At 37.5% G+C, this 13,498-nt stretch overlaps 1 protein-coding gene across 1 annotated transcript in view; it reads left to right on the top strand.

Moving 5' to 3' along the window:
* The window catches only part of nrm (neuromusculin), a 194,256-nt gene that overhangs the window by 63,556 nt on the left and 117,202 nt on the right, over positions 1–13,498 (top strand). Inside the window, exon 3 of the mRNA XM_028323573.1 lies at positions 7,198–7,362. Coding sequence (XP_028179374.1) covers positions 7,198–7,362 — 165 coding nt within the window. The remainder of the gene's footprint in view (positions 1–7,197; positions 7,363–13,498) is intronic.

The following is a 13,498-nucleotide window of genomic DNA, read 5'->3' as shown; positions in this document are numbered from 1 at the left end:
AAGAGAATACAGTAGACTGACAATTAAATTGTGTCAATAATGGCATTATTGTCTAATTAAAAAATAAAATTACCTCATAAAGGTAGCAGGAAGGCGCTGGATGCAGGCAGCTACGAACCGGCCATTAAGGAAATCATTGGGGGAGGCCTATGTACAGAAGTGGACGTCCTTTGGCTGAATTGATGATGATGAAAAAATAAAATAATAATAACTTTAAAAAAAAAAAACCGACTTCAAATGCGTGAACACAAAAAAAAACTAAAAATTAAAAATATTGCGTATAAAAAGTTCATCCCCAATTTTCCACCCTTGGAGGTGAAATATTTTCTTCAAATTCGCATGAAACCACCCTTTTGATAATACCTATTCAACAAAAAAATAATCGTTCAAATTGATTTATAATCGGCGGAGATATTGCGTATAAAAAAGTTCATCCCCAATTTTCCACCCTTGGGGTTGTTTTTTCTATTATTCAATTTAAATGGGACCACCCTTGAGGTATTACCTATACGCCGAAAAAAGATTTGTTCAAATCGGTTCATAATTGGCGGAGTTATCGCGTAACAAACATAGAAAAAAAAAAAACATACGGGTCGAATTGAGAACCTCCTCCTTTTTTTTGAAGTCGGTTGAAAATATTCCGACAGAATGAATGTAATTTCTCTTGGAACTGCAAACATCTCATTTATCTTAATCTACTTTGCATTGCATAGCATTCTGACTAATTAATGGCGCTATGTAAAATATGTAAGGGTTTCTTAGTTGGCTATGAAATAGCTTTCTCTGTTTTAATTTAAAATATTATTTGCCATTCAATTGCACCTTCTTCATATTCTTTCTTTATGCCCATTCGGTCCCTCGTCACCAACTTAATAAAATAAAGATGTCAAATTTTGGCGCGCGGCCGCCATGACAGTTAGGAATTAGGCGGGAGATTTGACAGATACGCAATATCGCCGGCTTGTTGATATTTTTTGCCGTCCCCGTTGGATTGGGGATTGTTATTGTTCGATGATACTGATGTTGAGATTGATGGGGTTAGTTGACACTTTGGTTGATGACATCATGATGTGAAATAAAGTACTATAGATGACCCACGCTGAACTGTCCCACCAAACTCAATGACATGGGGGCGCTACCATCGTTCAACTATATGGTTTCCAACATGGCAAAAATCGGAACCAGCGATCCGGTATTGACGGTGGCGCCCCGCTGTCAATGTCATGGATAGGACAGTTCAGTATTTTGGAACTATACAGTTATTGTATTTTTTGTACTTTTTATGTGTCAAAGTTCTTGTGCTGTACCTCGTTATGTGTTGATTTTGTAGAAGAATTATTTATTTAGCGGGCCCGGCGAACTTCGTACCGCTTTTATGTTTATTAAACAAAATGTAGGATTTTTTAAATCGGTTCAGTAGTTCCGGAGTTTTTAGTTCCTACCGCATTTAATTTGAATTAAGTACTGATGTAAAATAGTAAGACAGGGGTCTTAACGCGACGATTTTATTAAATGAGTACATAATGTAACTCATTAATAAACGTCGCGTTAAGATCCGTGTCTTACTATTTTAGTTGAAATGTAAAAGTACTGATGTTTCTTTTCTTTCTAAATAGTGTCTCAGATGAGACACGAATACACGAGCCTACTACGAAACCTAGTTGTTCAAAGTTCAAACTTTTTATTTCAAATCTCTTTGTTTAAAAAAGTTGTACCACTAGACTTTTAACCTGGAAACAAGAAATGCGACCCCTGAAAAATTAATAAGTAGACTTTACCATTTTTTGTGAACTTCCTCGGCAATGCTTAGACCATTCACTTTATCAAGCAATTCAAAATATAATTTACTCTCTTTCCTTCGCCTTTGTTTGCTATCAGGCGATTCTAAACAATCCAGACAACGACCGCACCTGCAAATACGGGAATGTCCAGGACATAGAGTAAATGAGCAACAGAAGGCCCACTAGATTCTTTATTAGGCTCCTTAAGTTTCATTATTTCTAATCTCTTTGTGCATGAAAAGTGTCTAAAATAGAGTCTTAGTTTTTACGCATATTTCATTCAACTAAGATCCATTAATAAATAATAATAATGTAGTGAACTTCTAGTAACTAATACATTAAGACTTAATGCCCGTTTTCACCATCAATCCCTAACTTTTAAGTGACCCTTATGAAAACAAAATTTTTATTATGTGTTACAATAGGGGTAACTTAAAAATTAGACATTGATGGTGAAAACGGGCATAAGTTGTATGTGCTATGAAAAAGAGGTTAAATTAAAAATCCGTTCAAGATTTTTTTTTATGCAACAAATATAATTAAATAGTTTCGGCAGGTCTCGTTAGACATTCGGGTTATTCATCATTCCTCCATTTGTTTATTGTGTGTAGGTACAATGGGCATACCTTTTTGAGTTATTAAATGTATTCAGCTCTTACATAAGTATAGAGATTCTTCTGCATCCATTTGCTCTTTGTCCAGAGTGTCATGGCGGCCGCCAAAATCTCACTTATCTCGGTTATGCTTTTTTCAAATGCTCCGGGTACCGGCCCGACGCCTTTTAGCCGATGAAATTGGGATAACCCTCGGCAGCCGCTGTGGGTCTGTCAGACCCAGATATTAATGCCCTGTCTTATCAGATATTAAAATTATAATAAAATATTTAAGACAAAATGAAAAAAATTCGTGAGAGAGCATTTGACTCTATCGCTTCATCTCATTGTATTGTTTTGAATGTCCTCAATAAGTTGGTTACGCTCTTTTAATCAAGAGCCAAAGGTGACATGTCATATTTTATGCTACCACTGTTAATTCATAATGGTCATAGAAACATTTTTAAAGATGATGCTTTATTATAAAGTCTTTAAAAAAGAATTGGGCAGTTATGTGCCACATTATACTCCATTTAAAATCGTGTGATTGTTAGCGAATAACACTTTTTAATCATAGAATTATTAAGGTTTTATTGACCAATTAGGTCTTCATCAAACATTGCCCCGTTGAATAATCTAGGAACTTCGGTGTTCAAAATTTAATTTTGCAACCAGAAAATTACTGAAACGTTTGGAGAAATCAAATTCTAAACGGGTCTTCTAGACCCCAAATTATACTTACAAAGCGCCTCGTTTCGAGGGTTAAGACCCAGCCCATCTCAATGGCTCTACGCTGTTTCAATTATTATATCCATTTACACCCGTGTTCCTTCTCCCTTTTATTTTTTGCCGGAATCCAAAAAAAAGATGGCCGACGCTTACAATACACAATTTGCCTAGTGATTATGTTTGTTGTGATTTTAAAAGAGTCCCCGTAATGGTACGAAATACGATTTCTTTTCTGATTTGTCCCCGTTCCTAAATTATTTGGGGCTTGAGGCTTTTGCATATTTATTTACGGTAAAGATATTGTAAGACGTTTTTGCGCGAAAGCTGTTTGATTTAAACACCAGTCGATAGCACATCAGGCTACCTTTGTTACGTTTTTGTTGTAAAATCAGATCTATTATAATGAAAGCAAGGCATCAGTGTTTATTACATACTATAGCTGCCACCCGCGACTTCGTTCGCGTGAATCCCGTTTTACCCACCCAAAATCCCGTCTTATTGAGCACCTTCGTTCTAAAAGGAACCCCCATGCAAAATTATAGACTCCTAGCACTTATAGTTTCTGAGATTTCGTGATGAGTGAGTCAGTCCGTTCGTAATCAGTGACCTTCTTTCGCTTTTTACCGTCTTTGTTCATGAGCAATAATGTAGAATTTTAATGGTGAAAGATTTTTTTGCAGAAGTTTCGGAGCGTATCCTTAACAAACAAACAATGAAATCTCTTCTTAATAATATTAGTGTACATAATACCTATCTAAATGAAATAGCCTGACCATCGCTTATTAATGAACATTGTGGCCATCCAATAAACTAAAACGCTCCAAAGATCCGCAGAATCCGCCATGACAGTCCGCGGGATTGGCGGCAAATCTGACAGCTCGTTGACAGCTGTCACTTGGGGCCGTTTACGAGGACAGCTATTTGTCACGCGTGCGTTTAATTGTTGTTTTGTTGTTTTAGACGTTGACGGCTAGAATTAATTCAGTTGCGGTCTCAGTTTTATTACAACGTACGTGTGGACAGGAGACTCGGTATTGTGATTCAAATCGAGGACTTCTATTTACCACATTGTTTTATTAACTTAGCAAAATCGGTATTATGGTGCTAGGGCGTATTCTAAGTCCACCTTCTTCATCATCATCATTTCAGTCATAGGACGTCCAGTGCTGAAAGCCTCCCATAATGATTTCCATAATGACCATTAAGCACCTTCCTGGTACTTTTATGAGGTCATCGATAAATCTGTTGCAATAACAACAATAACAACATAAAATATTTTGTTCCTCAGTGGTTTTTGGATTTCATGTGTAAAAACACATTCAATGTGTTACAATATCTTTGCGTCTTGCAACGTACCTATTAATTAATTTATTTAAAAATTATATTACACATAAATCACGGCACAAAGGGCGAACGTAATGCCATTAAAAAAAAATTCGGCATTCTCCTCCAGTCACCATTACCTAGACTTATTTACCTGGCCTTTCGTTATTTTGTTGCATGTCTTCATTTGAATAGCAATGAGTTAGGTAACCAAATTTGACAATGTAACACACCGTCCAACCGTCCATCAAGCTTACTGTCTCCTTTTTACTTGTGTATTTGAGGTAGATGACGGAGCGATGCCCGAGCGAAATGCCGGGGAATTTGTAAGGAGATAGTTTGATGGGTTTGTGTGAATAATTACGTGCTTAATTCAAAGTATCAGGTGCGGAACTTATGAACATCACGCGTTGAAAGTGGATATTATTTTGTGGTGACTTGTAGAAATTTGAATTTATACAATTTGATTTCTTTTAAGTCCGTATTGTATGAAGTACCAAAAATTCTCTGAAATGTCTACAAGAAACATTCTTTTTCTTTTTTTCCTTCTTCTTAGTTTTTCTTATGTTAATTTAGTTTTTACAGGGTACAGTCGAGTTCATAAATATATTAAAACTCATTAAAAAACTCATTAAAACTCATTTATTTCTGTAAATAGGCTTAAAAAAAGTACTTTTACACGTCCCAGTATTAACCCTACTACTGCTTCAGGACAATAAATGGGCCAGTGTTATAGCCAGTATTATTGGATATAGAATAAAATAAAATAGAATAAAATATAGTTGAAAACAAAAAAAAATACAAAACAAAGGACACACCTTTAACCGACGACGTGATTTTTTTGTCACGCCGTCTGCGACGTGCGGTCTGTGGGACCGCTATACTGCTTACTCAAAAAGTATTTTTTTTTTTGTATAAAAGTATATTGTTTTTATATTTTTTGAGAACATTATAGTATTAAAAATAAACATACGTATAATTTGCGAGGAATCAATGTATATTTTTTATTTTAATATGGCTTAAACTTTTTTGACCCTTAATTTCATTGAAATTACACTAGAGCTCAATAATACCTATATAACTTGTAAATTTTAATCAAAGCAAGAAAAACTATACTCCTTCCTAAATATAGTGAACATAATGAATAAAATAAAAATAAATGACACGTACATTACATGCACAAAAAAAAATTGACGTAGGGTAAACATCAGGCAAAATCAGGTCATTTTTTTACTGCATGCCAAGCATTTTCGGAATGCATAGGTAACACCTGTAAGATAATTTCGTTTTCAATTTAGATGGACTAAAATGTACGTCTCTTTTGCAGCTGGTGCAATGACATCAGGCTGATTTGGCATGTCAGAGCCTAGAATACATACATGTCACTGTTTGATTTATCACCCGTTTCGCGGTATTTTTTTACAGACTACCATCTTTTACATAATATTATGTTCAAACATCAATATATCATTAGGAAATGTCTTTTCCTAGGTTGTGGTGGCCCAGGATCCATCATTTTTACGAAAAATTAGTCGTCTAAAACAAAAACGCCAGTTTCAGTATGGTACAAAAATGTCACGTAGTCTGCGACGTGCGGTCCCACAGACCGCTGTTGAACTTTAAATCGAATTATCTTATTAAAACTGTCCTCGTCGATGTAACCACTACCTGTAATGGCGTTTGGGCAACTAAACTCGAAGGTACTGAGACGATCGGGACACGGGAGTAAGTAGAACATTGCAATCCAGAAATTTCAAAAACCGGAGCGGTCTGTGAGACCGCACCTCGTCGGTTAAAGGTTAACAACCAGGAAAGGAATCGTAACCGTACCGATTCGTGGCGGTCAGTATTCTTTGTATGAAACTCTATACAGCAACGCACATTTATCCGCACCGTAACGTAAACGCCTCGCCTCGCGGTTGACAGCGGCAGGCAATGACAGCTCGCAAAAGGCTATCCCTTTCCGAGTTGATAAGTCTGCTATAAGCTTAATGATCATTTTATAAGAGTATTCAGACATAGTACGTATTTGATATTCGTAGCAAATCGAATCGTAGCAGCTACGGTCGCGCCATACTACGGCAAAGTGCTACGACTACGCTACTACAGCGCTACCATCTACGCCGTAGCTACGAAACCCAATCTAACTTTACACATCTGACATACAACGTCTTCTGTTGACTAAGATCAAAGTAGGTACTTTGGTTTGTTTAGTTTTAGTTTATAAATAGAGACAGCATTTCGTGCTATTGGAGATCACGGTTGTTTTGTTCTGTATTTAATTCAACAATTAAAATTAAGTAGTTTTAGTTATATTAATACATTTTCTTGTAGTATCTATTACAGTCAAAACTCATAATCGGTCAAAACCACTTTTGACAGCAAAAATCAGTCAAAAGTGCTTTTTCCTGATTTTAAATTTTATCGATCAGTAAAAAATTCCAAATCGAAACAAAGTACCTAAATTTCTTTAAAATATGATAATAAATTAAAAGCAACATTATATTGTGGTACATAAAGTAGGTGTGATCACGTTTTATGCACAAATCATACAAAAATTATACTTTAAAATGGTTTTATAACACATTTCAGATGATTTTCAAGTAATTTTCACTAATCATAATATATCGTAAGAATTTAGACTGATTTTTTTCAACTAAAAGTGGTTTTGACTGAAAAATCAGTCAAAAGTAATACATGCAAATAAAATGTACTCATCGTCAGAAAACCTGGTAAAGCCTCACTAACCGTACCCTTTCTCTTGTCCACAGTAAAACCAAAGTCGGTGGAGGTGACAGTGGGTGACCGACAGCTGCAAGACGGGTCAGTCCTCCAGGACCTCTACGAGAGAGCCAAGGTCGAGGTCACGTGCACCGTGGTGGAAGGGAAACCGCAACCGGAGGTCGCCTGGTTCAAGAATGGAAAGAAGATTGATGGTGAGTCAGTTTTGTATTAATCCTTCAAGGCCCACACAATAGATAATCAATTGTTATGACATTAATGAATGCCGTCTGGGACTCAAGCGGTTAATAGCCTAAAATTTTTTTGGGGTAAATTGCCCTGGTGTTTTTTTCATCAGGAAATGCATGAAATTGCATACCCATTGACCCGGGGGAATCAGTTGGTTATGTGAGGCTCTCCCTGCCAGATGGGCAGGGCCTACTCACTAAAACCTGACGGTGTCCTCCTGTCTTTGGGACGGAACTGCGAGTTATTGTCCGAGCTAGACGGCCTAGACATTATTTCACGACTAGACATTCTTTCGCGGCTAAACTACAATGGTTACTGGATCAACTGGAAGAAGCGTAAACATAATTTTGTTACGGTATCACAGTTAGTCTGTGATCTGACCTTACCTCTTTAAGTTAAAATCAGATGATTTAGCAGACATATTATCAGACGCTCTTAAAATTAAACTTTTCATTCACTATCAAAATATTTTTGAAGGTTAACATTTTAGGATTGAAGAGAAAGATTTACACTATTCAATTAATTCATTTTTTTTTTCAAGTTATTTAAAACCATGACACTTATACCAATAGGTATAGCACGTATTTACATGATATTATGTCATGCATGGTTGTTTTATCTGTTTTTTTGTAGTATATTAGTATCGTGAATTATGCTCGTGCTTTGTCCTCGAGATTAGAAATAAGAACTATGTAGTATCACGTACGGTGATGCCAGTTTACGCACTGTTAGTTGAGGATATTTTTTTTTTTTTTTTTACCTTGAAGGGACTTCCCCGAAAGGCAGACAACAGATGGAAACAGAGGACTTGACCTCCTGACTTTCAAAACAGTCATCACGTGTCATGCTCGTGAGCGCACCAGCCGCATCCAGCTCAGAATCGCAACAGTTGAATCTCGTAAAATATGTCGGTTGGCTTTTAAATTTTTACCATCAGTGGTCACTAGTAATAAGTGACTCTGTTGTACTAGGATAGAGTTATGTGATTTCAATCTCACAACCAATAATAAATGTCAGTATAAATCACATAATACATGATTATATTCCGACATAGAAAAATTGCAATTATATCAGGCTATTCATAAACTTATATTAAGTGTCATGAAATATAGTACTCCGATGTCTCAACTACGGGATGGGGGGCGGCGTGTTACGGGGAAACTTCTGGGGACCCATGGTCCAACATTTATTTTATTTTATTAATATTATGTAATATTAAAAACATAATATAAGAATTAATCTGCAAAGATTCCAAACATTGACCTTTCTTGGCCTAAAAGTATTTACTAAGGATCTTCAAAATTTTCAGTTTCTCAGAATGAAATTCAGTTTTGTACACCGCATAGGTGGCGTGCAGTTTCCCCCCACTTAACACAAATAAAAATAATTGTGGCAATGATGCGAAACTAGAAAAATCATTATAATCATCATCAGAGTGTCTGTCGCGCGTTGCTAATTGTTTAAAAGGGGATGCCAAATTATGGCTAAACGAATGGGCTAATAGTGATCGCTCTTGGTCTAATTTTGTGAAAGAATTTAAGTCGCTTTGTCCTCCCAAAATAGACTACGCTCAAACACTTTTCGATGTCATGAATACTTCTTCTGACAAGTTTTCTACTTACGCTGAATACGCACGACGATCACTATTGCGCCTGCGCATAGTTAAAGGTATTAGTGAGGAACTTATGGTTCAAATAGTGATACGCGGTATTAACGATGCGCAAGTGAGGGCTGCGGCTGCGAACGCCAACCTCACGACAGAAAACTTAGTCTCGTTTTTAGCTATTTATGTCAAGCCTGGCTGTAGCAAAGACAATCGACCTTCTCATAATGTTTTTAGAAAACGAAATACCAACCGTAGTGAAAATAAATGTTTTAACTGCGGCCAGACTGGACATATAAACTCAAACTGCCCTAAAAAGCGTAAGATTCCTGAAACTCAGCCAAAAATAACGTGTAGTTTCTGCAAGAAGCTAGGACATAGGGAGAGTGATTGTTTCGCCAAAGCTCGATCTGAAGGCCAAAATAATAATCAACGCAAAGTCAACTTATGCAAAGAACTTTCTAAGTCAACTAAAAATAATGACGTGTGTACAGCAGTGATACAGGGTATACCGGTAGACGTTTTGATAGACAGCGGGGCTTTGAACGTTTCGTTAATATCTTCGGCGGTTCTTAAACACTTTTCTTGTTCAAAGAAACAAATTGACTGCGTTCTTAAGGGAATAAGTGATAATGAGATTATTGCTCACGAATATGTCACACTCACAGTTGAGTTCAGCAATATCGCTCTGGATATAGATTTTGTGGTAGTACCTGCCTCTTGCATGAATACGCCAATCATTATCGGAACCGACGTCCTAAATAGGGATGGTGTAACTTTTGTGAGGACGAAAGATCAGCAATACTTGACCCATTCATCCAATACGATCTTAAACGTTAACTCTGTTAATATCAAAGAGCCTAATAAGGTCAACACGCCTCTTCAAGGCGAAGAACTGGATTCTTTGATGACCGTAATAAACGATTTCTCTTCGTTTTTGATAACTGGCACGGCTACTACTACGGTAAAAACAGGCAAAATGAAAATAAACTTAACGAGTGAGGTTCCAGTAGCCTATCACCCCTACCGTTTGTCATATCAGGAGAAACTTAAGGTTCGCGATATTGTGAAGGATTTATTGGATAAGAACATAATCAGGGAATCTGACTCCGAGTATGCAAGCCCAATCATTCTGGTTAAAAAGAAGGATGGCACAGACAGGATGTGTGTGGACTTTCGAGCACTCAATCGCATTACTATAAAAGACAGATATCCACTTCCATTGATCGAGGACCACATTGACCGCCTTGGATGCTCGAAATTCTTCACCAGCCTGGACATGGCGTCAGGTTTTCATCAGATACCAATAGATGAAGACTCAATACACAAGACTGGGTTTGTTACTCCGGAGTCACATTATGAGTACGTCAAAATGCCATTCGGACTATGTAATTCACCAACGGTTTACCAACGAATTATCAACAACACGCTTCGAAAGTTGATCGAATCAGGGCACGTCTTAGTATACATTGATGATGTACTCATTCCAAGCATGACAGTTAGTGACGGCATAGCTTTGTTGCGGGAAGTGTTAACTACCCTTACCGATGCTGGATTTTCGATCAATCTTCAAAAGTGTTCCTTTCTGAGTAGCGAAGTAGAGTACTGTTATAATATTAAGCTACTAAGCGGGTACCTTGTTATTTTTATTTTTATGTAATAGCGGTAGTTTCACTATTGTTTCCAACGGCTGTTGCGTCAGTCGAATACACGAACTTAAACGTAGCGGTTGTTGCTTATTTAAATTCCCTATTCCGATATACCGACGATATAACATTTGGCGAACGAGATTAAAAGTTAACGCGTGCAAATTAATTATGGCGAAAGTTACGGTCGGCATTTTAACTTCATTTAGCCACGAAGTTCAAGAGTGGTCGGTGTATAAGGCTCGTTTAGAACAATGGTTTCTCGCAAATGACATTGGTGCGGAGATAGACAAAGCCGGTAGTAAACGTCGAGCCATTTTACTAAGCAACGTGTCAGAATCCACCTACAAGCTTGTACGTGACCTAGCTTTACCTAAGGAAGTGGGAGTTTTGAGCTATGAAGAAGTTGTGTCGCTGCTAGATGGACATTTCAAAGCAAAAAAGTGCACATTCGCTGAACGATGGAAGTTTCGATGAAGGTCGCGTCATTAGCCATGGTCAGGTTAGGCCGAGCCCCCGAAAAATTGAAGCGCTTGTAAATGCACCTACTCCGACGAATGTTAAACAAGTGCGTCAATTTTTGGGTCTGGCTGGGTATTTTCGGCGCTACATCAAAGACTATGCGACAAAAACTGCAAGTATCTCACGTCTTACGAAAAAAGACGTCAAATTCACTTGGGGACCTGAGCAGGAGGAAGTCCGCCAATATCTTATAACGCAGTTGACGAGTGAGCCAATACTTGCAATTTTTGATCCTAACTTACCGGTCGAGCTGCACACAGACGCAAGTAGTGCTGGATATGGGGCTGTACTAATGCAGGTACACTCTGATGGTAACAAACGCGTGGTAGCTTATTTTAGCAAAGTTACCCAAGGCGCAGAAAGCAGATACCACTCGTACGAGCTCGAGACGTTGGCGGTTGTCAGAGCATTGCAGCATTTTCGGCATTATCTGATAGGCGTAACTTTCAAAATCGTAACCGACTGCAATGCCCTGAAAGCCACCGAGCGTAAGAAGGATCTGCTTCCGCGGGTTGCTCGCTGGTGGATTTATCTGCAAGATTTTAACTTCACCATTGAATATAGAAAAGGCTCCATGATGGGCCATGCAGATTATTTGAGCAGAAATCCACCAGCGATGCAAGTCAATCATATTGATCGACCTTTAAATTGGGCACAAATGGCCCAAAACGCCGACAATGAGACCCAGGATTTAATTCAAAAGCTTAGAGATGGGCTCCTTGACTNACTTATACAGTCGGCGGGCTTGGTATGTAGAGTTAATTTGTGCGCAGAATTATAATGTTATGCAGCGCGAAAGTTTAAAATCAAATAAATGTACGCATCGTCAAAAAAACTTAGTAAAACCCTAACTAACCGTACCCTTTCTCTCGTCCACAGTAAAACCAAAGTCGGTGGAGGTGACAGTGGGTGACCGACAGCTGCAAGACGGGTCAGTCCTCCAGGACCTCTACGAGAGGGCCAAGGTCGAGGTCACGTGCACCGTGGTGGAAGGGAAACCGCAACCGGAGGTCGCCTGGTTCAAGAATGGGAAGAAGATTGATGGTGAGTCAGTTTTGTATTGATAGCCTAAGATTTTTGGGGTAAATTACCCTGGTTTCTTGTGGATCAACTGGAAGAAATGTTAACATAATTTTGTCACGCTATCAGAAACTAAACCATACCTCTTGATAGTTAAAATTAACTTAATTTAGAAGACACATCAAGTAATTGGTCTCACTCAAGATTTACCAATATCAGACGCTCTTAAAATTGGACCTCTCTTTTTCCATTCCCTATCAAAATATTCCTGAAGGTTAACCATTGCACTGTTCAATTAATTCAGTTAGTAAATTTTTTCAAGTTACTTAAAAGTATGACACTGTTTCCAATGTATCACGTATTTACGTGATAATATATCATTGTTTTTATGTCATGTGTGGTTTTAGTATGTCGTTATACATATTGTTGGGTAGATAAAACTTCTAAACACCGCCAACATTAGCTACCCACAATGTAGGTACTCAATAAAGTACATAGATTTTACTTTCAGCAAATATTTAAGCACAGAAAAGTGGTACAATTTAATATTTTTATCAGCAATACCTTGAATATTCGATACCCATCAAATATTTACGTCCAATAGACCCGATTTCACCTGATTCGCGGTTGGAATTTAGCAAGTGAAAATCCCATTTTAACCGCAAATTGATATTATTAACCCGATTTTCAAGTAAATAATTGTTAATTTCGATGTTACTGTTAACTATTAAGTATTAATTCATCATTTGATATTGAAATGTTACAATTTTTATGCGAATTATGGTTATTAAAGTCATGTTTATTTGGATTTTTGCTAGAACATGAATTCGCTGAAAAAAATAGATTGCCTTAGGCAAGATATAAACCGACGTCCTTTCATAAGCAAATTAAAGATACGTTTATTAATCCAATAACATAGTAAAGCGATGGAGCGAATGAAGTTTCGGTTTTGATTCCTGGTCGAGACTAACAAGATTTTGACGCTATAATTCTTCTTAAAGTTGAAGTTCTGTAACATTGCGAAGTGAATAAATTGATATGAATATGAACGATTTTGAAACGTCAAATGGCAAAGATCGGTAATAAGAACCGGCATTGATGGCAGCGCCCTCCTGCAAATGACATTTCAGTGTTTTCCAACTTGGCAAAAAACGGAACCAGCGATCCGGTATTGACGGTGGCGCCCCCTGTCATATCACGGGTAGGACGGACATATATTACTGTTACTTGCCAAATCAGGAAGTAACTACTTAGAACTTACACGAAGAGGCCCAAAATCTAACAATATCCTTAACCTATCCACACAAAAAC

This window comes from Ostrinia furnacalis, unplaced genomic scaffold, assembly GCF_004193835.3.
Source record: "Ostrinia furnacalis isolate ACB-3 unplaced genomic scaffold, ASM419383v2 OfSCF0651, whole genome shotgun sequence".
Classification (NCBI taxonomy): Eukaryota; Metazoa; Arthropoda; class Insecta; order Lepidoptera; family Crambidae; genus Ostrinia; species Ostrinia furnacalis.
The sequence above is the reverse complement of the archived record's forward strand: the minus strand, read 5'-3'. Positions and strand labels throughout refer to the sequence as shown.